The sequence below is a fragment of the Morchella importuna genome (assembly GCF_003444635.1).
Source record: "Morchella importuna strain M04M26 chromosome Unknown Morimp01GS004, whole genome shotgun sequence".
In the NCBI taxonomy this organism is placed as follows: domain Eukaryota; kingdom Fungi; phylum Ascomycota; class Pezizomycetes; order Pezizales; family Morchellaceae; genus Morchella; species Morchella importuna.
This window is the reverse complement of record NW_025763401.1, coordinates 1,380,259-1,406,879: the sequence shown is the minus strand read 5'-3', so window position 1 is coordinate 1,406,879 and position 26,621 is coordinate 1,380,259. Positions and strand designations below refer to the sequence as shown.

General features: G+C 53.6%; 8 protein-coding genes across 8 annotated transcripts; 3 read left to right on the top strand and 5 right to left on the bottom strand.

The window, feature by feature from the left end:
• Positions 1 to 931: 931 nt before the first annotated feature.
• LAJ45_02529 (uncharacterized protein) lies at positions 932 to 1,393 on the bottom strand (the record flags this gene model as incomplete). The annotated part of the gene is made up of 4 exons (XM_046112120.1): positions 932 to 950; positions 1,015 to 1,034; positions 1,094 to 1,188; positions 1,252 to 1,393. The coding sequence occupies 4 exons, from the start codon at positions 1,391 to 1,393 to the stop codon at positions 932 to 934; spliced, it is 276 nt and encodes a 91-aa protein (XP_045975020.1).
• A 1,712-nt stretch (positions 1,394 to 3,105) lies between these two features.
• On the bottom strand, positions 3,106 to 7,195 carry LAJ45_02528 (uncharacterized protein; the record flags this gene model as incomplete). Its single annotated transcript, XM_046112119.1, has 4 exons — positions 3,106 to 3,744; positions 3,824 to 5,260; positions 5,489 to 7,060; positions 7,133 to 7,195. 4 exons carry the CDS (start codon positions 7,193 to 7,195, stop codon positions 3,106 to 3,108), a joined length of 3,711 nt encoding a protein of 1,236 aa, XP_045975019.1.
• Positions 7,196 to 7,657: 462 nt separating this feature from the next.
• On the bottom strand, positions 7,658 to 10,287 carry LAJ45_02527 (uncharacterized protein; the record flags this gene model as incomplete). The annotated part of the gene is made up of 6 exons (XM_046112118.1): positions 7,658 to 7,783; positions 7,864 to 8,013; positions 8,096 to 8,640; positions 8,704 to 9,087; positions 9,379 to 9,553; positions 9,625 to 10,287. 6 exons carry the CDS (start codon positions 10,285 to 10,287, stop codon positions 7,658 to 7,660), a joined length of 2,043 nt encoding a protein of 680 aa, XP_045975018.1.
• A 1,997-nt stretch (positions 10,288 to 12,284) lies between these two features.
• On the top strand, positions 12,285 to 13,880 carry LAJ45_02526 (uncharacterized protein; the record flags this gene model as incomplete). Its single annotated transcript, XM_046112117.1, has 2 exons — positions 12,285 to 13,329; positions 13,435 to 13,880. The coding sequence occupies 2 exons, from the start codon at positions 12,285 to 12,287 to the stop codon at positions 13,878 to 13,880; spliced, it is 1,491 nt and encodes a 496-aa protein (XP_045975017.1).
• Positions 13,881 to 16,346: 2,466 nt separating this feature from the next.
• Positions 16,347 to 20,682, top strand: LAJ45_02525 (uncharacterized protein; the record flags this gene model as incomplete). Its single annotated transcript, XM_046112116.1, has 3 exons — positions 16,347 to 16,934; positions 17,147 to 18,464; positions 18,542 to 20,682. 3 exons carry the CDS (start codon positions 16,347 to 16,349, stop codon positions 20,680 to 20,682), a joined length of 4,047 nt encoding a protein of 1,348 aa, XP_045975016.1.
• Positions 20,683 to 21,526: 844 nt separating this feature from the next.
• On the bottom strand, positions 21,527 to 21,934 carry LAJ45_02524 (uncharacterized protein; the record flags this gene model as incomplete). Its single annotated transcript, XM_046112115.1, has 1 exon — positions 21,527 to 21,934. The coding sequence occupies one exon, from the start codon at positions 21,932 to 21,934 to the stop codon at positions 21,527 to 21,529; it is 408 nt and encodes a 135-aa protein (XP_045975015.1).
• A 371-nt stretch (positions 21,935 to 22,305) lies between these two features.
• Positions 22,306 to 23,900, bottom strand: LAJ45_02523 (uncharacterized protein; the record flags this gene model as incomplete). The annotated part of the gene is made up of 3 exons (XM_046112114.1): positions 22,306 to 22,663; positions 22,717 to 23,440; positions 23,492 to 23,900. 3 exons carry the CDS (start codon positions 23,898 to 23,900, stop codon positions 22,306 to 22,308), a joined length of 1,491 nt encoding a protein of 496 aa, XP_045975014.1.
• A 719-nt stretch (positions 23,901 to 24,619) lies between these two features.
• Positions 24,620 to 25,915, top strand: LAJ45_02522 (uncharacterized protein; the record flags this gene model as incomplete). The annotated part of the gene is made up of 1 exon (XM_046112113.1): positions 24,620 to 25,915. One exon carries the CDS (start codon positions 24,620 to 24,622, stop codon positions 25,913 to 25,915), a length of 1,296 nt encoding a protein of 431 aa, XP_045975013.1.
• Positions 25,916 to 26,621: the final 706 nt, after the last annotated feature.

Sequence of the window (26,621 nt, the reverse complement as noted above, 5' to 3'; positions counted from 1 at the left end):
TAGGGTTCTCGTGGCTCTCTGTGGCTCTCTGGGGAGCTGTTATTAGCAACGATGAAGACAGCGTATAAAGACAACTAGCTAGATCAGGCGAAGAACACATAGCTAGAACTTATAAATAGAGGAGAATAGAGACTTGAATAGACATCAGTAACTACATGTACTCTATAATTTGCATACGCAGGCAGTATTCCTGGAGAAGTTCTTCCAGCCGCCGAGAAACTCTTTTCACCCCGAGGTGCTATGTCAGTTTTTACACTACACCTGGGACGATTAAAAGGATCCTCTACTTGAAGTAACACTATTGTCCGTGTGGTCTTTACAAGTACGCTGTTTTCTGCCGTCATCTTTAAAAGAGGGTACAAGAGCTACAGAAAGGATCGCCCCATGATATCACTAAAATACAATACAAGAAAAGACAGCATGGCCAAGTACTTTATTGGATCTACATATGTACCCTACAGGCGTTGTGGCTAATAATCACTGTGGCGGTGCACCCACCAGTTGGAATAACAGGCCTTGGCAAGGGTCCTGAGACACTTTATTGCACCTCGCCCACTATCTGTTACCTCCCAATTGGCAGCCATTCCACCCAACCAACTCCTCAAGGGGCGTCCAAAAAAAAGGCTACACATTTCTATGCCCAAGGGGTGCTATCCTACATACATCTCTACAAAGCAAAGCAATTCACATTCCCGGGAAAGACCAGGGATCAATTCTAGCAGTCAATGATCACAAGGAACGAAATAAATGGGTTTTGCAGGTTTTATTTTTATTTGTCGGTGGATAGGGATATAAAAACGCTTCGTGCTCCTCCCTCCCAGTCAATTGGTAAAAAAAAAAAAAGCCTCCCTTCGCTGCTTAGCTAGCTTATGGTTGAAAAGTAGAATAATGAAATGAAACAGTGATTACACCCCCGTTCTAGCTAGTCTATCTAATCTCGTTGTGAGGAACTACTGAATGTTAGAAATTGTCTCGAGGAGATTGCTAGACGGGGTAGTAGGAGATTGCACTTACTGAAGTGAAGGCATCCATTCCTGTTCACAATCCTATCGTTTAGATAGATACCCTGTGGTGCGCTGTGGTGGCCCGAGACCTGTAGCAGCGTGGCCTCGATCTTTGTGCCATTCTCAACCAGACGGATGTTTTGGGAAGTTTGGGAAAAGTTTGGTGTGTCCCATGCCAGGTATCCTACACCAATTCAATTCAATCAGCAATCGTCACTTACTTAAGATAGGACAGATGTTAAGTTACCATTGAGGTTACCAATGCAAGTATTGAGGTTGAGCTCTGAGGCCTGATAGTCACCACGTTCATTGCGGCACTCGGCACGCAACCTGTGCCCATCGACGAGGTGGATGTTTCTGGAAGATTCAGAGAAGCCGCCGCCAGCCATTTTGATGTATGTAGTGTTTGTAGTAGGGAAAGTTGGTTTAGGTATTTAGGTATGAAGGAGCGAAGTAAGGGATTGTGATGGTGGATGCAATTGATGATGTGAAGGAAGGAAGGGGAGTAGAAGACGAGACGTGGGGCAAGCTTATATAGAGCTCTCCCCAGCACTCAGCTCTCCACCATCCACCCACCCGCACAGGTACATCCTCTCCCCCCCTCCCCTCCCCCCCTGCACACCCCGCCCAGTTCGCAACGCCAATCCCCAACTCTAAACCCGCCGATTAATCATCCCCAAATAAGCTTGTTCTGCCACCAACCTGCTTTCCCCCCCCTCCCCCTCTCTTCCACCCCCGAGCGAGCCAAGCCGGCACACCCACTGGTGACGCGTCATCCGAGTCCGATCCCCGACGTGGCTCCAACCTCGCCCCCGAAGGTAAAGGTCTCACGGTAGGTAGAGTAGCGTACTCTAGAGCACAGCGGCGCGTGCAAGAGCCTCTTCTGGCATAGCGTGCATCACCGCCTATCCGCAACGGGGTTACTAATCACGCTGCCACACCCACTCGAGTGATGTGCCGTGATGGTTCTCGCTGTCTGTCTGGAGGGAGGGAGGGTGCACATGACCAGCGCTACGGTGGGACGCGTATTGAATCAGCACCGGCCGGTGGGGCGCGGGAAGGTGTTACTGCTGGCGTGTCGTGCTCTGCTCTAGGTGCGATGTCTGGCTCGGCACTTGTGAGCCGGGGCGGGCCAATGGGTGTGGAATGGATCGAGAGAGACGAAACGAGTGCGCTACTCTATGCATGCCTGTCGTTGAGAAACGGCTTGTGGGTTGGGTTGGGTTGGGTTGGAGCAGGGCGGAGATAGCCGATCAACATGCAAATGGATGTTTCCATACAAAGAGCTGGCTGGACTCAATGGCAATCGAATTACGTAGGTAGTTATACAGACGTAGGTGGAATAGCAACAACGGCAATTAGGTAAACTAGAGTAGGTACATAAAATTGCACACTACATACATGCTATATCTCTCGGACCATTAATTAGATTACTCTTCCAACCCATTGATTGAAGCTGAAGCAGGAAGCAGATCCAGGGCTGAATCAAGTCTGCCTTATGGTTCCGGACGTTGGATTAGTGAATGCAGGGTCACAATCCTGGCTGGACCCGTTGCTTGTAGCATGGTAGGGGTTGTAGTTACTAGATGGTACTTCGGGGGTACTTCGGATCTCTCCAATCTCTCACAGGGAGAGCTGCTGTCCTGGTGGGGGGCAGAGTCTCGGAGTTGGTGTGTTTACAGGAAAGAGGGTAGAGAGAGAATCAATCGGTGGAAGTGGCTGAGTTTATCGATAAGGCCTTCTATATCAATCATCACATGACTGTCTAGAAATCCATAGCTGAATTGGCTGTTCAAACGATGTGGAATTAGGGCCTGAATCGATCGTGTTTGACCACTTTTTGTTCCTATGCGTTCTAGCTGTGAGATCATTGAATAGCATAGCCACATGTAATATCAAATCACTCCACGCCTCACAACCCCATTTTAACCGTCCAATTGTCACACAAAACCACCCGAGTGATACCCCATGAACCACAGAACCAATTGTTACCTACATACAAACATACATACACACAAAAAGAGAAAATAGGAAAGAAGAAAGAAAAAAACAGAAAAAAGACTTTTAAATATACAAATTTTCCTCCACTTCAAGGTACCGTCTACCTCCTGCGATGCCCTCCCTTCGCCACTCTCCCCTCCTTGACACCCTTCACGCCCAGCCCCTTCCTACCATTCTTCCCCTTCTTCCCCCCCGACGAATACCCCGCGGCCACCGCCTCCTCCTCCAAATCATCCTCCTCCTCCTCGCCCCTCCCCTTATTCGAAAACTTGACCCTATTCCTCTGCCCCCTCTTCGGCGCATCCTTACCCGTAATCGCCTGCACATACGCATCCACCCCACCCCCACCCGCACCCCCCGCCGCCGCCGCCATATCCACATCCATCTCCGCCCCCGCCCCCCCTCCCTCCTTCTCGTAATTCTGCGCATCATCCAGCCCCAGCACCAGTTTCCCGTCCTCGTTCGTCTTGGGCTGCGGCTTCTTGCGGTCGCCGATGCGCGTGCGCTGCGGCCGCGTCGACGAGATGTGTGCGAGCGACTTGCGGTCGAGGAGGTCGAGCGGCTCGTCTTCGTCTTCGACGATGTAGGCTGTGTTTTTGGCCTTGCCGCGCTTGTTGCTGTTGGTGGTGCGCGGGGCGGCGGCGGCAGAGGTGGAGTCGGCGTCGCTGTCGGAGGCGGAGTCGCTGTCGGAGCCATAGATGGCTTCTTCGAACTCGGAGGCGAATTTGGATTGGCGTTTCTGCGGGGGGGGGGGGGGGGTTGGTTAGCTACTGCCGTGTATATATCATGAGAATGAGAATGAGAACGGGGATACAAACCTTCGACACGGGCTTCTCCTCCTCGTCGTTATCGCCCGCCGCGGCAGCGTCCTTATGGCGCTTCTTGCGATCGCGGGTCTTCCTGATATTGACGACCAGCTTCTTATCCTCCTCCGGCACATGCTTCTCCACCGTCTCATACCCAAACCTCCTAATCATACGCTCAACAATATGCTTCACCTTCGCCTTAAAGTGCGCCTTATGCTCATGGCTCCACACCATCAAATTCGGCACCAGCGTCGCCAGCCGCTCCACCATCATCTCCCGCGGCAGCGAAATCACACAAACCTTCACGAACCCCAGCACGCTCCGCACCACCTCGCGGTTCTTGCTCGTCAGGAAGAGGTCCAGCGTGCTGACCATCTCGCCCACCAGCGCGCCGCCAATGTCGTCCTTGAACTGGTACAGCACGCGCGTCAGCGCCGTGATGGACGCGCTGATCATGTGCGGCGTCGACCCCGCCAGCCCCGCCGAGATCATGGTCACATACTCGTCGAGCGTCGCCGGCACGTCCGGTGCGTCGGGGGGCATGTGCGCCACGCGGCGATTCACCACGGTGCCGCCGGCACGCATCTTCTCGCCCATAAGCACCAGCAGATCGAATGCGGCGGTGCGCGCCTTCTCGTTGACCTCCTTGGCGGAGATGACGACCTCCGAGAGCACGCTGGGGATGAAGTGCATATCCTCCCTCGGCAGGAACTCCACGATCTGCGCGAGTGCCGCGAGGCGGTCGCGGCGCGCGGGGGGCGTGGCCTTGTCGGCGGCGGCGATGAGGAATTGTTGGAGCTCTTCTGATTTCTGCTGTAGTGCGGTGCGGCCGGAGTCGGTTTCGGCGAGGCGCGGGACGACCTTGTAGGCTTTTTTCTGCAGCTGCGGGTCTGCGCTGTTGTTGACGGTGGCGGCGAAGATGAGGAAGAGGCTGTGGTGGCTGTCGGCGGGGAGGTATGGCGTGATGGCGATGACGAGGTCCATCAGCGTGTGTGCCATCGGCGGCATTCGGTCCTGTCCTGCGGGGGTCTTCTCTTTGGGTTTCTCGGCCTGGGCTTTGGCTTGAGTCTCTGCGAGCGCGCCCTCGAGCATAGTCGTGACCTTCTCGAACGTGGCCATGAGCTCTGCGGGCGGCGTGATGCTGAGGAAGCTGTTGAGGCACTTTAGGATGAAGCCGCGGTACTGCGGGAGCGTGGTGCTGTAGACGTTGAAGAGCACGGCGAGCAGGTTTGAGGAGAAGGAGGCGAGGTGGGCGATGTTGCGGGCGGCATCAGCGCGCGAGACGCGGCGCTGGGCGACGAGGTCGTCTTCGCTGTCGGAGGCGACGAGCTCGAGGATGGACTTGTTGGTGTCGACGAGGGATTGCAGCCCCTTGCAGATGTCGGCGCGCAGGTCGACCTTTTGGTAGAGCACGTTTGCGAGCAGTTCGGCGAAGGGCTGGTCGAATGCCTGGAGGAGAAATGATGGGATAGTTAGTTATTGAGAGATTGAGAGGTGTAGATGTAATGTCAATGATCGTTTCTGCACAACTGTGGTTGTGCAGGATCACTGCCCATCACTCGCGCCAGAAATGATAGAAATGATAGAACAGAGAAATGATAGAACAGAGAAATGGTAGAACAGAGAAATGATAGAACAGAGAGAAATGATAAGAGAGAAATGATCAAAAACACACACCTCACACAAGTCCACCGGCAGCTCGCAATAGCCCGGAAACAGCGCCCACACCTGGCCCACCAGCGTCTCAAAGATCTTCCCCTCGACCGTCTTCTCGCCGCCCCCCGCCGCCTCCAGCGCCACAACCCGCTCAAAGAATGCCTCACTCATGGGCACAAACACCTCCCTGAAATGCCCCAGCCTCGTGTTCCCCACAAACTCCCTCAGCACGGGCAGCATCCACGCTCTCCCCGGCGCACCGGGCTTCGGCGCCACAAGATTCAGCGGCAACAGCGCCAGCACCGCGTCGGGCCCCATCGCGCGCACCGCATGGCCAAGCACCTCATCGGCCTCCTTCTTCCCCTGGAAGCCCTCGTTCGCACGCAACTCCCCAATCATCTTCACCGCATCGTTCAGCAGCGGCGCCGCCCGCCACAGCAGCCGATCCAGCAGCGCCACCAGCACCTCAAACACCTCCTTCCACGCGCCCTGGAACCGCACACTCAGCAGCTCCGTCGTCTTTGCCGCCACGCCCGCCAGCACATTCTCCGTACTCCTCGTCACGTCCAGCAGCGCCCGGTCCGGCACCACTGTCGTCGCAAGCGCCACAAGACACTGCGCCGCCGACACCCTCACGTCCCTCGCCGCGCCCTCCAGATACCCCGCCACAACCCCCCACAGCGCGGGCAACCCCGCAAACGCAGCGTCCTCGTCAACAGCAGCATACACCTCCCACCCGCGCGCCACGACCGCCAGCCACGCCGGCGCCACGCCCGCGTCGCCAATCCCCGGCCGCAGCTCCATGATGGCCTCCAGCACGCCCGGCAGCTTCGCGTGGTACACCTCGTCGCCGCTCAGGCCCGCGAAGCACTCCTCGAACACGCCGAGCGCGGCGGTGACGAGGTACTCGTTTGTGCTGCGGGCGATGGACAGCAGCGCGGTGCACAGCGCGTCGATGCGGCGGGAGGGGAAGCCGCTGGCGCTGCAGACGGCGCGGAGGAGCTGCAGGGCGTGCATTAGCCGTGGGTCTACTGCTCCTGAGCCCTTTTTGCTCTCGGGGCCGGAGGAGGTGGCGGAGAGGGCGGTGATGCCGGAGAGCGCGGAAAGCGCACACATGTCGGCCGCGGGATGCTCCGTGCTCGGACTAGCCGGTGGATTCCGCAGCACGTTCGCGACGGCCTCCTGCGCCCTCTTTCTCACTTTTGGCCGCTCGTCCATCGCGAGTGTTAGTAGTCCCGCGAGTGCCCTCCGCGGGCTGATGTCGCGCTGGGGTAGTGCCCATGCTGCCGAGTCCTGCGCGACGAGCAGCGCATCGATGACGCCGATGGAGCTGCGGAGGAGGGGTGCGTCGGCCGTTGGGTGTGAGAGCGCTGGCACGAGGTGTGTTAGGATCTGCGGGAAGCGGGAGCGCAGGAGCGGGGCGGGCACGTGCGGGGTGATGAGGTCGAGGAGGTAGATTGTTGGTGCGGCGAGGGAGGGGTTTGAGGTTGTTGTGGGGAGGAGGGAGAGGAGGGAGGCGAGATAGGCGGTGGGGGTGAAGGGGGTGGAGGTCGAGGTGAGGGTCGATTCGAGTGCTGTGAGGACTATGGCGACCTGTGTGGGGGGGGGAGGTTAGTAGGGGTTTATAGAGGGGGCAATGGGGGAGGGGAGAGAGGAGGGGGGGACCTGTTTCTGGTTCTGCAGATTCGGGGACCGGATCTTGTCCAGTTTCGCCTCGAGGGAGGTCATTTCTGCGATGGCAGACACAGAGCGGGGGTTCAGAGTGGAATTGAAGTCTCAGTTATCTCAGTTGTGTCTGTTTCTGTTCTGTTTTGTTGTTTTGTCTCTCTCTTGACGATTGTTTGTCGTCTGAGATTTTTTGATTTTGATATTCGCAGCTTTTTTTTGTGTGTGCGGAGCAAAAAAATTGTGTTAGTGTGGTGGTGTAGGGTTTGTGTTGCAGGCAGGGTAACTGGTGGTGGGGGAAGTGGGTGCTGTGATCATTTCCAGGGAGTTGCAATCATTACCGCCAACTAGGAATTGAATGGAAGAGAACGTTATAACTACAATTAAACCCTTTAAATCACAACACCCAACTATCCAAGTAGCTACAATTGCAAAAAAAAAAAAAAAAAAAGAAGATCAGCACATTAATAAAGACCATCACCTACAGCCTTCAAATTTCAAACCATAAGAATCCTCCCCCCCTAGCTAGTCATCAATCGCGACATCCTCCACCCTCACCAGCCCACACGCCATCCCCGCCGCAGCCCATCCACCGGCCACAAGGTTCTGATTCCAGCACGCCTGCGTAATATTCGACTGCTCCGGATACGCCTGCCACCACCACCACATCCAATCAGCCACCACCACCATCATACAAGAGAGAGCCAGAAAGAGGGGGGGGGACTACTAACCGTGGAGTGTACAAGCGCAGTGTTGTTCTGCCGCCGCTTGAGCTTCTCGCTCTTGGTCTCAAACTCCTCGAGCTTGAAGCCCTCGCTCATGCGGAACATGTTGCTCTTGCGCGCGTATTCGAGCTGGAACCATGTCTGCTGGTAGTTTTTCTATTCACCGCATTAGCCCTCTCCATTTCTCCCCTCCACCCCCCCCCCCCCCCACACCCCCAAGAAACAGAGGGCCACTCACAATCTTGCCATGAAACGTCCTCCTCACCGGATTACTAAACGCACACTCCCCCTCACTCCCGCCACTCACCAAAAACGCATGCACCGCACTCCCCGCCACCGCATTCACCACACCACTATGCTTACACACCGTCGTGGCCGAAAAGAACCTGCGCAGCGGATAAAACTTGACCCAGGCCCCCTCCTCACTACTGACCGCCGCGCTCACCGCGTCCACCCAGCAGATGCTCGTCGGCGCGATGCGGCTGCGGTTGTTGACGACCGTGTCGGTGTATGGATCGAGCAGGCTCGTGATGCGGCAGTACCCGTCGAGCGAGGCCGTGACGATGTGTGTGGGGAAGCTGGGGAAGCAGGAGGCGATGGCGGCGATGTAGGTCTGGTGCACGGGCGTGTAGAGGTAGGGCGTGGAGGGGTGGCGGGTCAGGTCCCAGGCGGAGAGGAAGCCGTTGGAGCAGCCGGCGATGAGGCTGTGCGGGGTGAGCCAGGTGAGGGTTGTGCAGAGGGTGGCGTCGAGGGAGAGGGTGTAGGCTGGTGTTGTCACCTTGACTGTTGAAAAGCTGTGTTAGCGATCATTTACCCTTACATCCTCGGGGGGAGGGGAAGACACACCGAACGCAGTAGCACCCCCCGCTTCCTCCTCCGCCGTCTGCTCCGGCAGGCGCACCTGTATAACCCTGATGTTCCCATCCCTAAACACAGCAGCCAGCAGGCCGAGGTCGCGCTCATCCGCGTTCTCGCGCGGGGCCTGGTGGAACTTGAGGCACGATGCGTAGCCCCAGTCGTGGCAGAGGGCGAGCTGCAGGTTTGGGGGGCCGGTGGAGGTGGTGCCCGTGGCGGCGTCGGTGGGGAAGCGCCAGACTTGGATGCAGGAGGGGCCCGGTGCGCGCTCGAATGCGGGGGGTGTTTCGCGGGCGGCGGTGGGTGCCCGTGGGGGTGGCGGGGAGGGGGCGAAGGTGCTGTCGTGTTTGGTGGAGAGGAGGAGGTATTGGCTGCCTGTGGGGGTGTGTTGTGTGGTTAGTGAATATTGCTATAGTTATAGGAAGGGAGGGAATATGGGAATATGGGAATGTGGAACTATAGGAATATAAGTATATGGGAATGTGGAACTATAGGAATATAAGTATATGGGAATATCAGAATATCGCAATATAGGAATATCAGAATATAGCAGTATAGCAATATAGCAGTATAGCAATATAGCAGTATAGCAGTATAGCAATATAGCAATATAAGAAGAGAAGAATATCCCATAATCAAAGAAAAGAATATAGGAATAAAACTCACCCTCCTCCCTACTCGGCGCCCACTCCATGCCCGTAACATGCCCGCCCGCATTCAACACCACCGCCTTCCCCTTCATCCACACCCCAAACCTGCCAAACTCCACCACCTCCCCCCTCACAATACACTTCAACACCTCCTCCGGCACCAGCGGCAAATACCTCTCCCTCTCCCCCTCCTGCACACTATCCACCCGCTGCTCCCCCACCTCCACACTCCTGACCTCCCCCCCCTCCAAAACGGCGTAACCCTCAACCCCCTCCTCTCCGGCACCGCCGGCAAGCCAATATACTCATCCCTCACCCCAATCGCCTTCACCAAGATCTCATTATTCTGCCCATACGTCGTAATGATCCTCTCGCGCTTCCCCGTGCTCTTGATAAACCCGGGGCGATACGTAATCTTGACGCTCGGGTCCGGCGGGCGCAGCGCGCCGGGCACGTCTGACGCGCCGGCTGCAGAGGGGCGGTTGCGCCGGCGGAGGCCGGGCGGGGTGCCGGCGACGCGGTTGACGCGGAAGACGTGGGGCTTGTGGATGCGGGCGGCGTTGCCGCTGCGGGCTTTGCGCTTTCGGCGCGGGGTGGCGGTGGAGGAGGCGTCGTCGTCGTCGTCGGTGTAGGTTTCGGAGTCTTCGGAGTCGGAGTTGGCGGAGGGAGAGGGGACGGCAGCGGTTGCGGTGGTGCGGCCGCGGGCAACGAAGGAGGGGTCGGCGGGGTCTTCGTCTTCGTCTTCGTCTTCGTCTTGGTCTTGGTCTTCGTCTTTGGCGGTGGCGCCACTGCTGCTGGCTGCGGGGTCTGGGTCGGTGTCGGCGTCGGTGGCAGCGTCGGCGTCGGTGTCGAGGTGCTTGAACGGGTCGAGGGCGTAGTTTGTTGGTTTCTTTGCGCGGGAGGCGCGGGGTGTCGGCGGGGGCATTGTGTCTTGTTGGTGATGTTATGAGAGGAAAGCGGTGGTGGTGATGTCTGCGTGCTGGTGTTGTGTGTTTTCGGTCATTGGCCTGGGACCTGGGCCGGGCATCTGTTTTTTCTCTTCACTCGCCCGGACCGCGGCACCAATGATCGGCTGTGCACGTTCCTGGCGATACCGCGCCCGGTGGCGCCACGGTTACCCGCCCGCCGTTACGTCCCCTCTGCGCTTCCTCTCGTCCTCTTCGCTCTCTCTTCTCCCCAACACCACGCCCACCATCACCACCACGCCCACCACCACCACCACGCCCACTCTCACCATGCCCACCAACCCCCCCCCCAAAGCCACCGACCTCGACCACCACTACATGCGTCACGCCCTCACCCTCGCCACCCACGCCCTGTCCACCCTCGAGGTCCCCGTCGCCTGCCTCTTCGTGCACACCCCCACCTCCACAATCCTCTCCACGGGCCACAACGACACAAACCGCTCCCTCCTCGGCACGCGCCACGCCGAGTTCCTCGCAATCGAATCCATCCTTCTCACACACCCGCCCGACATCTTCGCAGACACAACGCTGTACGTGACGGTGGAGCCGTGCGTGATGTGCGCGTCGGCGCTGGACCAGCTGCGCGTGCGCCGCGTGGTCTACGGGTGCGCGAATGAGCGCTTTGGCGGCTGCGGCGGCGCGGTGCAGGTGAGGAGGGGGTTTGAGTGTGTGGGCGGGGTGTATAGGGAGGAGGCGATACTGCTGCTGCGCAGGTTCTATGTGCAGGAGAATGGCAGGGCGCCGAGGCCGGCGGCGAAGGGGGGACGGGAGTTGAAGCTTGTGGTGGAGCCGTTGGGGGGTTGAAGAACTACATAGAGGGGCGGTAGATATTGGGGGACCACGCAGAGGGGGGGTATTCTTTTTTGTTTCTCGGGGGTGTTCTTGTTTCTTTTCCCCGAGCTGTTTTGCTTCTTTTCCCCGAGCTGTTTTGCTTCTCTTGCTCCTTGCTACTCTGTAAATACCTACTTAGACACCATAGACGCACCAGCAGCTTAGACATAGATCTAGATCGTAGAGTGCTTGGTTGCCGGTCAATGGGACAGACAGCCTGACAGCCATTCACCATCACGGAGGTGGTGGGGTGTGGACTGAAAAACACGCACGTGCATCATTTCCCCTTGTGCCCATTTTTCCTGTCGCGCGAGTCCTTGACATTCCCGAGTGAGTGTGCCTTATATAGGGGACCAACAATATTACCTACATGTCCTCTACCCATGTGCCCAATTCCTCACTCCTCCTACCACCTACTACTAAGCTCTACACACACAATCAACAGATCTAGCTACTCCACGCTTCACCTCACTTCACCTTCTACTACATCATATTAGGCTATATATGATCATGTGCACCCCGTCAGTCCCCCAGACTCCCCTCCCCCCCTCACTCCTCCCCAGCGCCCTCCCCCTCCCATCTCCCCTCAAAACAGATCAGCAGGACGATATCCCCCTCCAGCCCCAAACCCATGCGACCTCCAACCAAAAGGCGGGGAAACGCCAAGCCGGGTAGTGCGCCCCCTATCGAGCAGCTCAGACATCTCACAACGGCGGGGTTCAGCCTATCCCGATCAGACCAACCTACCTACTCTACCTTGTTTTTTTTTTTTTTTTCCCGCCAGATCTGGTTGTCTGGGGTATGGGGTAGGCAATGAGCGGCCTGCTGCCCAAAAATAAAACACAACAAGACAAGAAGGCAGCAAGACAAGAGACGGTTAGTATGAAACCTCGGGACTCGGCGTGGTTGGCTGTGCTGGGTTTCTGGCTTGCTAGTGCGACCTCTCTCTCTCTCTCTTGCTCGGAGGAGGAGGTGAGAGGAGAAAGAGAGGGAGAGAAGCTGCTTTTCCGATTTTATTATAATTAGCAATCGACCCCCGGGCCCCGCGAGGAAGAAAGAAAAAAAAAAAAGGAAGAAAGAAGATAGAAGCTTCAAGCCTATATTCTAAAGCTCCACAGCTAGCACCATGAGGACTTCCCAGCTCCTCCTCCTTCTTGCGCTGCCCTCAAGCCTCTGCACCCCACTCCAGTTCGACACCTCCTCCACCTCCCCCTCCTCTTCCACCGCGCAAACCCCCCTCCTCCCCAACGAGCATGTCTCCTCCCCGCGCCGCGACGCCCTAGCGGCCATGACCACCGCGCTCACAACCCTCCAATCCCAGTTCTTCACGCACTCCACCGGCACCTACCCGACGGGCATAAACTGGACGCGGGCCGTCCTCGGCACGCTCCTCGCCGCCAGCACCCGCACGCTCTCCTCCTCCCCCTCACCCGAGCACCGCGCGCTCTCAAACCGCTTCTTCACCGAGCTCATCGCCTTCTACTACGGCCAAGACATGCACCTCAAGCAAGAAGCCTACGACGACATCCTCTGGGTCGTGCTGCAATGGCTCGAGGCCCTCAAAACCATCGACCTGCGCACCGACCGCTTCGAGCCCACCGAGTGGAGCGGCAGCGAGTGGACCCCCGCCTTCGCCGACCGCGCGCAAGAGTTCTACACGATTGCGGAGCGCGGCTGGGACGAGGTGCTGTGCGGCGGCGGCATGATCTGGAGCCCGTGGCTGGAGCCGTACAAGAACGCCATTACAAACGAGCTGTACATCTCCGCCTCCATCGGCATGTATCTGTACCACCCCGCGCACAACCCGGCGCACCTGAGCAATGCGCTGCGCGCGCATGCGTGGCTGGCGGCGAGCGGGATGCGCAATGCGCATGGCCTGTACACGGACGGGTTCCACATCTCGAAGCTGAAGCTGCCGCCGTCGGCGGGGGAGAAGACGTGTGACCGCCGGGACGAGATGGTGTACACGTACAACCAGGGGGTGCTGCTCTCTGGGTTGCGCGGGCTGGCGGAGGTGACGGGGGAGCGGGCGTATCTGGAGGAGGGGTTTGCGCTGGTGGACGCGGTGGTGAGCAGTCAAGGGAAGGTCGGCGAGATTGTGGTGGGGGGAATATTGACGGAGAAGTGTGATCCTGAGAGCAGGTGTAGTCAGAATGGGCATACGTTTAAAGGTCTGTCTATACCGTCCAGCCATCCATCCATCCACCCCCATTGAAACTCCAGAATTGGACAGCAGGGAGGAGAGAAAGAAAGGGACTAACCTCTGTGACAAACAGGAATCTTCATGCACCACTTAACGCTCTTCTGCACGCCCCTCGTGCCCCTCCCCGGCGCCGCAGCCAGCAACCTGACCGTCGCCTTCAGCGCTGACACCATCAACTGGCACCGTGAGGTCTGCAGCAAGTACAACCTCTTCTTAGTCAATAACGCGGCCGCAGCCTGGCGGACGCGGAATGCCAATGGTGTTGTGGGCGCATGGTGGGGAGCGCCCGATCCCGCGGGGCTGCCAAATTCCGACTCGCCCTTCTGGGATGCGCAGGAGGGGCGGTTTAAAACGGAACTGGACGCTGGGGCGACCGATCACCTGAATCCTGAGCTCCCAGCGGGGGTGGGTCTGGCGAATAAGGGCGATCTGAATGATCGGGGGAGAGGGCGAACGGTGGAGAGCCATTCGGGAGGGTTGGCGGCGCTGCGGGCGGTGGTGGAGGTGGTATTTGCGTAGAGGGTATGGGGGTCTCTATTGGCTTGCGATTGCGAAAGTGTTTATTTGCGGCATTTTGGGTTGGCTGGTTGGTTTGGTGGTTATGTGTAGATGATTCGATTCTTTAGATGATGAATTTCCTTCTTTTCTTTCCCCCCCCTTTTTTTTTTCTCTCCCCTTCACCATGGTGGCCGTGGAGAAGGAGGAGTGCTTGTGCTTGTGCTTGGTTTATACAATTGTATATATCATAGATATCTATATATATACTCATGTAAAGTACTACTCTATTATTGGTTATAGACCTTAAAGATAGCATCTGTATTGTAGAATAGCAGCCCTATTATATATCGAAGGCACATATCCCGATGCCTGACTACTGCCGAAAAGTAGAACGCATTGATTGATTGCCGTTGATAGAACAGAGTCCAGCCTTACAAGTAAAGTACTGTAAGACATTGTGTGCTCCAATGGCCGTAAACGTAAACAAACGATTGGATGAGATGATGTATTGACAGGACTACTAGAGCTCCCAGTTTTATACAACATGCTTGACGACAGGCTGTCACGCCACAGTTGTTTATACGTAGCAAATTTATTTAAGCTTATCTTATCGCTTCCTTATCGATCGAGGGTGCTTATGTCAGTCAGTCAGTATCAACAGCTGCAACACTTTGTTTCCCACTCGGCATGGTGCATGAGGAATTCGTGATATTTTACCCGGCCAGAAAGAAACACTCGCATATCACTCATCAACTCTTTCTTCCTTCCTCTCGAGTATTTGCCCAATACCAAATACCCTCTCCTCTCCGCAATCCAGGAACTAGATACTCAATCAATACCGTAGTTAAATGACTAACCATCTTCAACTTCCAAGTAACGTGCGTGACGGTTCCAGCTACCACAACCACAAGAGGGTTGCCTGAGTACGTTCCCACCCAGGATAAGATTGACATCCAGACAGACAGGACATGGGTGCGGTCTTGTCTGTGGAACAGTGACGGCCAGCGCACAACCCCTCGTCGCTTTCTGGTTCGCTCCCTCCCTCCCTCCCGCACTCAACCTAACCTAGAAGACTACTCCGACTTTGCCCTTCTTGGGATCCGGTAGACCCGGGGGGCGGACCCTTGGGGTAGAGAGAAATAAAATAAAAAAATAAACTAAAGGATAGAAATATTCAAAACTGCGCACGAGGAGAGAGGATTTGTTTTTTGTTTTTTGTTTTTTTGTTTCGCTCAGGTTGTAATGTCACCCTGAACAAACAATTCCAATTCCTCTAATTCTCAAGGGCATCATCAGCGCAAAGCAAGGTTCGTCGTGATCACCCATTCATTCCACAGACACAGAGACAGACAGACTCACTCTCAGTCACTTACTCACTGATCACCCGGACGAGTGTCATCCACCATGATCATCATCTGCTCTGCCCCTCCCTCCCTCATTCTCTCCTGCATCATCGTGAACAGAATGGGCGCCCAGAAAAGTAAGAGGTAGAGTAAAGTGAGTGAGCGGTTGTTACACGCATGAGACCGTCGACATTCCTAGTTCGCTAGAGTATTCTAGAGAAGTGTAGTGTAGAATAGAGTAACTGCCCCCCCCCCCCCACACCTAGCTCGATACAGCAGTACTAGTACTCTAGAGTAGTAGAGACGGTACCTATCACCTATCGATACCGGCAGTAACTCCCTCCTCTCTCCTCCTCCTCCTCCCCTGTATGTAGAGCACATACTCTACACACCTACCTCTATCCAGGGCCCAGTCTGTCAATCACCAAAAGTAGAAGATCTCTCTCTCGCCTCCGTAGTCATAATTCCTTCTTTTTTTTCCCTTTCGATCCTTCCTTTCCTTCTTCCACCACTCCATCTATCTCAAGTATCTATCTGTTTCGTTTCAAACCCCCATAACCATATCTCATACCCATACCCAGACTCAAGACACACACACTCACACCCCCCAAACCCTCGTGCAATAAGTTTTCAAACCCACCCAAAAAACAAATCACAGCCAGTTTCCGATTACGCTATCTAACCCCCGACCTGACTGACCCACTACTTACCTGCCTAACTGACCCCCCCCCCCCTCTCTCGCCCCTCCCCCTCCCGACCCCACGTTTGCCCTTTTCTTTCCTCGTCCCGCGGCCAGCCCCAGCCCAAGCAAGCCCAACTCTACTACCCCAACTATCCCAGCCAACCCCACCAGCGACCGTCCACGTCGCGGGCACAGCCAAACACCTAGTAATAGTCTCTAGTCTACATAGTGACAGAGTCTGTAATCTACTATACCCAGCTATACCAGGGCCTACTATTCCCACCTCTCCCCCTCCCTTTTTTCTTTCCCTCCTACACACTCACTTGGGGGGCCACCACCACAACCACCACCAGTGTAGTACTATTAGCAGTTAACCACCAAATAACAACTTCACTAACCATCACCACCAATACCACAATCCTGTCCTAACACTAGCACAGTCGCAACAATACAACACCAACCATGAACGCGAACCAGGCGTCGCAGTCGCCGCCGCCGCCGCCGCCCTCCTCCTCCGACGAGGACCGCGAAAACATGCTAATCCTGACACCGGCGTCCACCAGCGTATCCGACGAAGGCGGGGGTGAGCGGGAACGGAATGGTGGCAGCAGCAATAACAAGCTCGACGGCGGCAGCAGTGATATTGGCGACAACGAGCATGAACGCAGCAATGATAATGACCGTGACGAGACCAGTAGCGACCGAGGAGGAGGAGGAGGAGGATGTGGAGGAGAAGCAGGATGTGGGAGTAGTGTTAGTGGAGGTGATCTCGGCGACGAAGAGGGCGGCAACCACTACAGCAGTAATAATGGCAATGAATGCGGCGGCGGTGGTGGTGGTAGTGCTGGCGTGATGATGGATGGGAGTGCGTCTACAATCACGGCAACAAACACAAATACAAAGTTCGACTGGAGCACATCTGCTGCATATGGACGACGTCAGGGCCTTCTTTCACAGGTCGGGAGCTTGAGCAAGGAGCTTACAGAGCTCAAAGCAATGATTGCACGGAGCACCTCCGCCAACAACAGCATTTCAGAAGAGCAGGCAGAAGTATGTGGACCATTCCCATCATCGTCATCATTACCCCCTAACCCAATCCACTCCTCTTGCCCCTCCTCTCCCTCCTCCCCTTCCCAACTGCTGTCGTCTCTTGTGTTCATATTCTTTATGTTCATGTGCTATGACGGTTACGTCTCCTCACCTAAATACCCCGCGCAGCATTAAAGAAGGACCGCAAAAAGTTAAAGTTTGTCGTACCACAGGACCTGTCGCGAGTCAAAGCGAACCACCGCTCATCACTCGCATCGCTCGCCGAGTCACACCGAAACGAGATGTCGACCCTCGCCAGCGCCCACCAGGAGGAGCTCAAGCAGCTCGAAAAGACGCATCTAGAGGACATGAGGAATGCCCGACGGGGCTTTGGCTTTAGCAACGATCTTGTCCAAGGCCTGCATCAGAGCTACGCGAAGCAGATCGAATCATTGGTCCTCGATCTGGGCGAGGTGAGACGGCAGCTCAAGGACGCCGAGGCATTGGCATCGCATCCACGGGCTGCTACGCCTCCGGCAGATACTAACCACTCTCCATCTAGGATACTAGATGTAGTTATTGAGTTTGAAGATCTCGACAAGGCTTTTTCGGTGGCAGAGTTGTCGATCCCACACCCAGGAAGGTCTTACAAAGCGGTGAGTGAACACCTTAGCCATGCGGTCAAAAACTATTTGCAGGCTCTCAACTCGGCTGCGGAGTTCTTTGCGTCTGGATCAAAATCCACGGAAGCGAGGAGGATCAGGCAGTGGAATCAGGCTGTTTCGGGCAACAGGCTGCGGATGAGGTTTCTGGATGGCGAGGGTATGGAGGAACTGTGGGAGAGCGAGCTGTGGAGGAATGACAACTTCACATTGAGAGTGAACTGCGAGGCAGAGTTTTGGGACAGCGTCCCGGTATTCAATGATGAAGAATTTGTAGAACAGCACCACCACCAACCGCTAAAGGCGACAAGCACAGGGACAGGGACAATACGGTCTAGGGAGCCGTTGGGACTGGCATCGGATGAGCAGCTCGTGCAGGTCGATACAACAAGCACAGTTGGTGCTTTCAATGCTACTGTGGTGCTGGAAAGGATTAACAGGGCACTTGGTGGGTTGGAAATTAACGAAGACCTTCGCAATGCGGAAGAGGATGATGAGAACAAAGAAAACATCGAGCGTCCGATGCCCAAACGACATGTAATGGTTGAGGATGTAACGGATGAGGAGGATCACTACAAAGACGACCCTGAGGATGAAGGTGTCGGCCTAGCGATTTCTTCGTCGCCTGTACCGGCAACGCCCCTCGAGAAGGAGCCGCTTTTGCCTGGAAATAGTGCGAGGAGAAGTGCGGCCAATACCAAACCACTCAGTGACGACAGCTTCCTGGAAAATCTATTAGGAACCGAGCAGGAGAGAGAGAGAGAGCGGGAAGAGGGCAAGAGAACTGGCGGTTCCAGTGGCTCGGATTCATGGCTGTTTGATGAGCTGTTTTCACCTTTACCTGCCGACAAGGGGAAGGGTAAAGAGAAAATAGTTGGACTGTTTGAAGGTTTGTCTCTCCTTCCCCAAAATTTTGAGACTGATAGTTATTTATGGAGAGATTAGTGCTTACGTCTGTGGAAGCAGATCGAGCACAGGGCCCCGAGAACCAGATGGACCATCTCAGCGGTGGCAAGCCAGGGTGGAAATGGATGCTAGCCGATGGAATTGTAAAGAGTCCATCAGTTTTGCAGCATGCTCCTTCTGATACTCATGCGCTGAAAATGGCGCCGCAGTATTTTAGAGACGGACCTAGTGGGCCTTGGCTAGAGAATCTCCGAGAGGAGGAAGAAGATGACAAGATTGGGAGCGATTGTGACCAGCCTGTATTCTCGGAAGGAGGTGATCCGTTGCCAGAGAAGAAAGACAGACCCTTCTTTTCATTTTCCGAAGAGGTTGCGAGTTCTCCAGCGCCACCTCCAGCACCTCCGGCTCCTGAGCCCCGGAAGACGAGCGGTCTTTCACCGTACTTAAGAACTGATGTTGAAAGCTCGGTCGAAGGTGCACGACTCGATGATGAAGATTCAGATATCGATGATAACCAGCCTAGGGACGGTGTAGATGTCGAGAACCCGTTTGCAGATCTGAAGCCCGGTCAGTGTGATACCCCGGTCATGGGAACATCGAGGAGTGCTGCCTCAACCACACCTCTTCTCCGCGATGGCAGCCCAGCTCCTCGACAGAATCGTGGTGGCCCCTCCCTGAAGATTCAGACTGATACACAAAGGCCTCTACGGACCCTTGGTGACCCGTTTGTTCCGTTGCCAAAGCCTCCCCCTAAGTTTAACCTCAGTCATCACAAGCCCCCGCAGCGATACAGGAATAACTACGAATTTCAGACTGTGGATAGGGACGACGATGAAACAACGTTTACTAGATATGAAGACACGGCTTCCGAGATTTCGGGCACCACGGCCGACGGTGAATGGGAAGCCAAATACCGAGGGAAACGCGGCCGTGGGAAGGTTCCGGATGTTTATTGGCATGAAAAGTCACCAGGCGGGAACGAGTCGTTCCGAAGCAGATCACGCTCACCGCCCCAACAGCCACCAAGCAGGCCTTCAACCACAACAACAGACAGGAATTTAGATTATGTCCTCCCCCCACAGATATACCAGCAGCCACCTATAGGGTTGCCTAGTAGCAGTGGAGGAGGAAACATTGGCCCTATTCGTTATGGTAGTGTTGGGGGTATGCGCTCAATGGGGCCGCTTGGGCCAGGAAATCATAGTATGCCAGCAGGATATGTAACTTCACAGCAGCAAACTCAACAGCAGCAGGCACAGCAAGCGCAGCAGCAGGCACAGCAACAGGCTCAGGCACAGGCTCAAGCTCAGGCTCAGGTGGATATGTTCCAGCAGATGAAGCTCAACGAGCTTATGAATGCAACTTACCTTCAACGCCCAATTTCTAGTGGACCGTCTTCATTTCTTGGAGGAGGCCCCGTGTATGCGCCTAATCCACCGCTAAATTCAGCTGCAACCTTTACTGGCGGTGTGCCGGTTAGACCAGCATTTATGACTATGGGTAACGCTGAACAGAGATTGGCAAGCGAAGGAGGGGGCGCATGGCCAATGAGGCCGATGTTGATGCAGCCGCACATGAACCCACAGACAGCCCATTTGTGGGCTTCAAACGGTGAGGGCAGAAGGAGTTATAGCACTGATTCTTCCGGTCCGCTTTTGGGATTGCGAAATCCGGAGAGTTTAGGTCTCTTGCAGCAACATCAACAGCAAGTTGCAGCGCAGCAGCATGCACAAGCACAAGCGCAGGCACAGGCACAGGCACAGGCACAGGCACAGGCACAGGCACAGGCACAGGCACAGGCACAGGCACAGGCACAGGCACAGGCACAGGCACAACATCAACATGCTGCCCAGCAGCAGGCTCAGCAACAAGCGCAGCAGCAGCAAAACATGATTCCCGGGTCGCTGATGTCATCTCAACAGGGTACACGCCCCCCTTCGACTATGAGCATGGGTCTTGAACAGGCAGCGTATGGGAGTGCATCGGGATTGGGAACGGCTCCTTGGGCGGCAGCTTTAGCGAATGCATATGGGCAACCAGGGACACCGGCAAGCGCACATACCTTAACCCCTACGTGGTTTGCGTTGCAGCAAGCCCATGGCCAGCAGAGCGCCGGTACGCCAGGAGGGTTTGATGGCATGTGGGCAGGGACCCCAATAGCGGGCATGCCAGCACATTGGGGTGGCAACTTTGGCACATGATGATTATGATGATGATAGCGCTGGCGTAAGGATATCAAGGAATCTTTTTTTCTTCTAATTGCGGTTACGATTTTATGCCCTGATGAGGTGTCTTTATATTATGAGGTGTTGTTCGTTTGGCTTTGTTTATTTATATTTAGGCTGCCTTTTTATTTTGCGTTTCGATTTTATTTACTTCTAGTTTGGGCTGGGTTCGCTGTGTATTTTTTTTCTTCTGCTCTTCCTATTCCACTTGGGATCTGTTTGATATATCTTGACCGTCTCTTGAAAAATTTCCTTTTATTTTACTGAATTTACGGAGTGTATGCATTAAAGATCTACTAGGGAGCAACATGAAGGATTTGTATTTGGGTTTCCGACAACAAAAAATCAACGAAAAAATTGCCTGGACTGGCTGGCTGGCTGGTATGGCTGGCTGGCTGGTATGGAGTCGTATTTGGTATCGTACGGTATTATGGGAGGGCTGGAGTTGCAGCATATTTTTTCTTGTTCTTTAACCATTTTTTGTGTAGTACTGGTACTCTATTCTTTGTTTCTTATCCCCCATTTTCTTGTATCTTTCCTTGAGGACGTTATGATAGGTGGTGATCTTTATTTAGTTTGGACTACCTGGTGTGGTTTGTTAATTGCAATGTTCTTGAAATATATGCTGTTGGGTTTTTACCTGCATGTGCTGGTTTTTGTGCTTTTGTGCTTTTGTGCTTTGGTGTCGGTCAAGTGTCATTCGGATCCTTATTGATGTTAGTGACCGCTACTCCACATATAAAACAGGCAAACACCATACCATCAACAACTCTACAACCGACCCATCCCCATCACCACCACTCACCCTCTCACCCACCCATCAATGTATCGCCCGCACCATCTCATCCATATGATGCTGCAACTCCGTAATTGCCTGCCCCAAGTGAGATACCGCCTCCCTCGTACAATTATCCAAGAGCGTCGCCTTCTTTAGTACTGCGCGGCTCTCAAACCTGATCATCTTGATCTTCTCGAACCTGCTGATGATCACCGCCAAATAGAGCTCCAGCCGCTCTGCAGAAGTGGAGTTTATAACCGTGGGCCAGAGGATGACGAAGAGGTCGTCGATGTTCATGGATAGCTCGGTGGTGACGGTTTGGAGCTCTTCTTCGAGCTCGACGAATTGGATGCGGGGGCATGGGGGACTGGTGTAGGATTTCCAGGCGGCGTTGACGCGCTCTTCGACGGCGTGGGTGTCTCTGGTAGGGCGGAGGGGGGTGTTCAACATGATGGGAGGTTTGTATGTTTGGGAGATTTGTATTTAGGTTTGAAGTTTGGCGGTTTGAGGTTTGGGTGGGGCTTTTGGGCTGTGGCTTGAGGCAGGGGGGCTTTTGGGTTTTATTAATGTCTGGATAGATTAGGTACAATCGGGGCCAACACGGCCCCAAGCCCTGAAGAATGAACAAACCAACTGAGAACATCTAGAAATGTTTCTACCAGCTTCATATTTCATTTATCACTACTCGGGCGTTCATTAAATGGTCGGATATCGTTGCAACCAAATCCCTACTAAGAATTCCGACCATTTAATGAACGCATGGGTATATCTATGGTAAAATGTTCAAAATAACAAGACGAGTGATGGTGTGTGATCTAGGCTCACAAGTCCTTCTTTTCCTTCCCAATCTCTACAACATCTTCTTCCTCCTCGTCACCAACTTCGCTATTCTTTTTTGATTTCTTCTCTGCGTCCTTCAATAACTTTAATACCTTCTCTCCTCCTGCCTCATCATTCGTCTCATCCCACTTGACATCGTACTGATCCGCGATGTTTCTGATTTCCCGCCGTAATGATCGCGCGTCACTTATCAACTCTTCCCAGCGGTCTATATCGAACCCGCGTTCTGTATAGAGCTTCATTTGCCGTGAATTTACTGTCATGTGTAACAGGGCTCGGTATGACACCTCCCGTCTATAGTACAGGAACCAACCATAACCAAGTATCACTAGGAATATTCTACACCACCCGGTCAGTTTTATCACCAATAGAGAGATGAAAGATTACAATACCCAGCCAAATAAGTAACGGGCTCCATGAAATCCCATCCTAGATGCGTCCCAAACGTCAACCAACAAACACCCCCCCACCAACTCATCAATACCGCAAAACCTCCCATCGATAATCTCTGTGCGCTCCTGTGTGCCAGTTTATCACACTCGTCCTTCAATTTCTTCTCGGCGGCTATCTTCCTCGTTATTTCCATCAGCTTCTGGCGCTGATAATGCGTACGCTGATGAAAGCTCGGCACGCCCACTGCAACGCTCTCATTTTTCTCGACCTCAATAATGAACTCCTTCCCGCGCGCTGCATCCCTAACAAAGTCACCCAGTTCCGTACTGGTAGACCACCGAACCAGCCCTCCCTCCCCTGATTTCGGCTCTGTAGAGAGCTTCCCTAGACCGCCTCCAGTCTCGACCCCACCCTCACCCTCGCCGCCACGCAGAAACCTTTCGGCTTTGCTTGCGTGCCCCTCACTGTCTCGCTCGGACATGAGGGTGTCCCCGACGTTAACAGCCTTGAATGCGATCTCGGGAGGGCGAGCCGGCCCCCCATCCCCCGGTCTGATGGGCGGTAGCTCGGATTGTATAAGACGTTCAAGGTAGGACAGCGGTTGTCGCGGGTGCACTAGTAGTGCAAGTGGCTCTACGGGTCGGTTTTGCTGCTTTGCATTGTTGATACTCTTGAGTGGTAGGAGAAGCTTGAAGAGGCGTGAAGGCGTTGATAGAAGCTTTCCTGGAGATATTTTGTTAGACAGAATTGCCTACTTGGTAGAAAAACACTAACCTTTCTCTTTGACATCGCTGCTGGGTTTATCCTGCTTGTGGACAGGAGGTGCAGAGACATTTTCATAATGCCATGGCACAGGTTCAGCGTTGGCGAGAGATTCGCCTTTCCTTACACCACCTTTGTCATCACCATCTCTCTCCTTATAAGCTTTATCCACACCACCCCTGTGGTAATCATCATAATGTTTCTTGTTATAATCTTCCTTCACACCACCTTTCTCGTCGTCGTCATATCTCTTATAAGCTTTCCTCCGGTCATCCGAATCTTTGTGGAACCGTAAAGTTGTCGAGAAAGCACGGATACCGGGTTTTATTGAGTTCGCAGGTAAGGTAGGTACTATCAGTGATCGCGACGCATGTTTCAGCGTGAGAGTACGAGTGGTATTCCTAAGTAAGACAATCGACATCTTTTTCTTTGTCCAAAAAGAAGATGATCAGGGGAAGCTTCCTGATGATAAATAGACGCAGCAGAGCGCAACATCATGGATTAACTGAGCGATATACAGCGCTGCAGGAGCTTGATTGCTGGCTTTACTTGTTTACTGACGTCAGAGGCTCAAAATCACGTGATTCAGTTCTCTTTACCCGTTTGGCTAAGCATGGATCTATCGGTAATGATCGAGGGCGCATTAAATTGCTACTGGCGGGAATCCAGTAGCTAGGATTCACCACAAGCTACAGCTTCGTGTTCCATCGGCGAATTGGTTTACTAGCGAACAAGAACCGGTCCCCAATACACGTCTTATTACTAGTTCCTATTAGCCGTTGGATAATAAACTCATCATTGAATCGGATATTTGGCCACAATAGACAGGTTTTGCAACGAAGTGCGTACTAGGACAGGGGTGACATACGGTTCGCTCGAGTTTGGCAAAAGTGAATACTTTGACGAGGTTTTGCAAAAAGTGTAGAGTAGTGACGCCACTAAATTAAATTTGCGCTAGTGAAATATAAAAAAATTATTTTCTTTGACTTCACAATCTATCAACATCGCACACATGCAGTCTTCTCAGTCCCTTCCACCTATAGGTGTTTTTTATAATCAATGTGTAAGTATCAATTCCTGTTACAAGCACTATTGCTAACATCTATACAGCCAGTGGACAGTTTTCGGAACTCTGCCGAGATGAACGCCGAGAGTTCCGCTCTTCATACACAATCATCCAGCTCCCAAGCTGTACAGAGTCTTGAAGACATTGCTACTGTTCGGAACTCTGCCGAGATGCGCGCCGAAATGCGCGCCAATGTTCCTCCTTTACAGATACAGCAATCCGCTACACAGCTATCTACTCTTCAGAACTTCACAACCTTCCGGAACTCTGCCGAGATGCGCGCCGAGATGCGCGCCGAGAGTAACAATCCTCACCCAGCTGCTATCCAAAATGCGGGCTTTCAGAACTCCAATGTGTTCCGGAACTCTGCCGAGATATGCGCCGAGCAACCCGGAAAGAATTCTGCTTTTGTAAAGCAGGTAGGAACTTTAGAGGTGCACTCAGGTGAACCACCGGTGCCTGTGGTTGATGTTTTGAATGCCTTGATAGCAAAGCAGACAGCGGCAGGTACGGCTTCAGACTTGATTCCTGCTCGAGCATTGGGGTTAGATGACTTGTCCAACCTGGGAATTATCTCTAACTTGATTGCCTACCTTGACTCTCAAGCACCTCGTCAGACCAATGGCAGGAAAATGCGGGTGGAAATTACAAAAGCAGATGACAAGGCTGAGCTCGTTAAGCTTTGTCATGAACACTTTGATGTTTATGCAACCAACGGAGCCAAGGCAAAGTTTTTTGACTTGATGAGGATCAAGTTTTGGGTCGCGACGGGTGGTAGATTGGATGTGAATGTAAAGGGTTACATGGAACGATGGGAAGACAAGAGGAGGCAGGAGATAGCGGAAGATATGGTGAAGAGTGGGGTAGCAAGGGTTTATGGGGAATGGGAGGTGGCGATTGACATGTGGATTGCAGCCGTTGATGATTTGAAAACAGCGAGAGGATTGCAGAGAGATAATAGAAGCTCAGAGGCCGCTGCTGCTGAGGAGGAAAAAAGCAAATTGGAGGAGGTTAGAGAGGATATGGCAAAGACCCTAGCTGGTGAGAAAAGAGAAAGGGAGGAAAGCAGTGAAGGCAATGGCGGTAAAAGACATTTGACGGAAAAAATGCTCGAGGAGTTTAAGAGAAGTGATACGGAAATGATGGAATACCTGGCTAGGAACGATACAAGAAGACTTGATAGATGGGAATCAATACTATCACCGGTCTTGAGTAGCTTTTCTACGAGCAGCAATGCAAATCAGAATATTGCACGGCGTCTTGACTTATTGGAGGAGGAGAATAAATCAAGAGACGCAAGACTATCAGAGAATTCTAAGGACTTAAAGGAAATCTTGGAATTGGTTAAGGCGATGCGCAATAACAGTTGAATGTAAATAGATATACTACTCATGTAAATACTCTTCTATTGACGGGGGTAAACAATCAAAGTAAAAGGATATGTTCGAGCCATAATAACAAGTATGACGGTTTGTCAAGAAAACAGCTGTGAGATAATATGCGGCTACAGGTGAAAGTCCCATCTTCATCCCCATTTTATGCCCGACATAACCAAAATACTGCAGTACCTTCCCAAACGACCACTCAACACATATCCTTAACCGGGACATTTCAGTATTAAATGTCTTTTGCCTGTGTGTCAACGGAACACCAGGCAGAGCCTTATATGTCCCCATTATACCACGTTGCCGCCGATAAGCACCATCACCATATAGGAACACCTCTTCCCCGTTTAGATTGACAGAGTGAACATTCAAAACTGCTTGCAACCCAGAGAGTCTCCATATACCCCAATCACTATTCCGTCCTTCAAATGGCCCAGCAATACTTCGTATCATCCCATCTGTTGTTGTTACACCTTGAAATTGCATCGTATGCGATTTTTATAACCCGTATAAAACCAAGCTTGATCTGCGACTGTAGGTGTTGGACGGCAAATTGTACGATGTGTACCATCAATAAAACCCCATACCTTGCCCCCTGGACGACCTTTTGCTTCAATGGCAGCGCAGTATCGGGTAAGAGCAGCTGGCGTAAGTTGACTACAATTCCAAAACAATTTCGCCTGGTAACGAT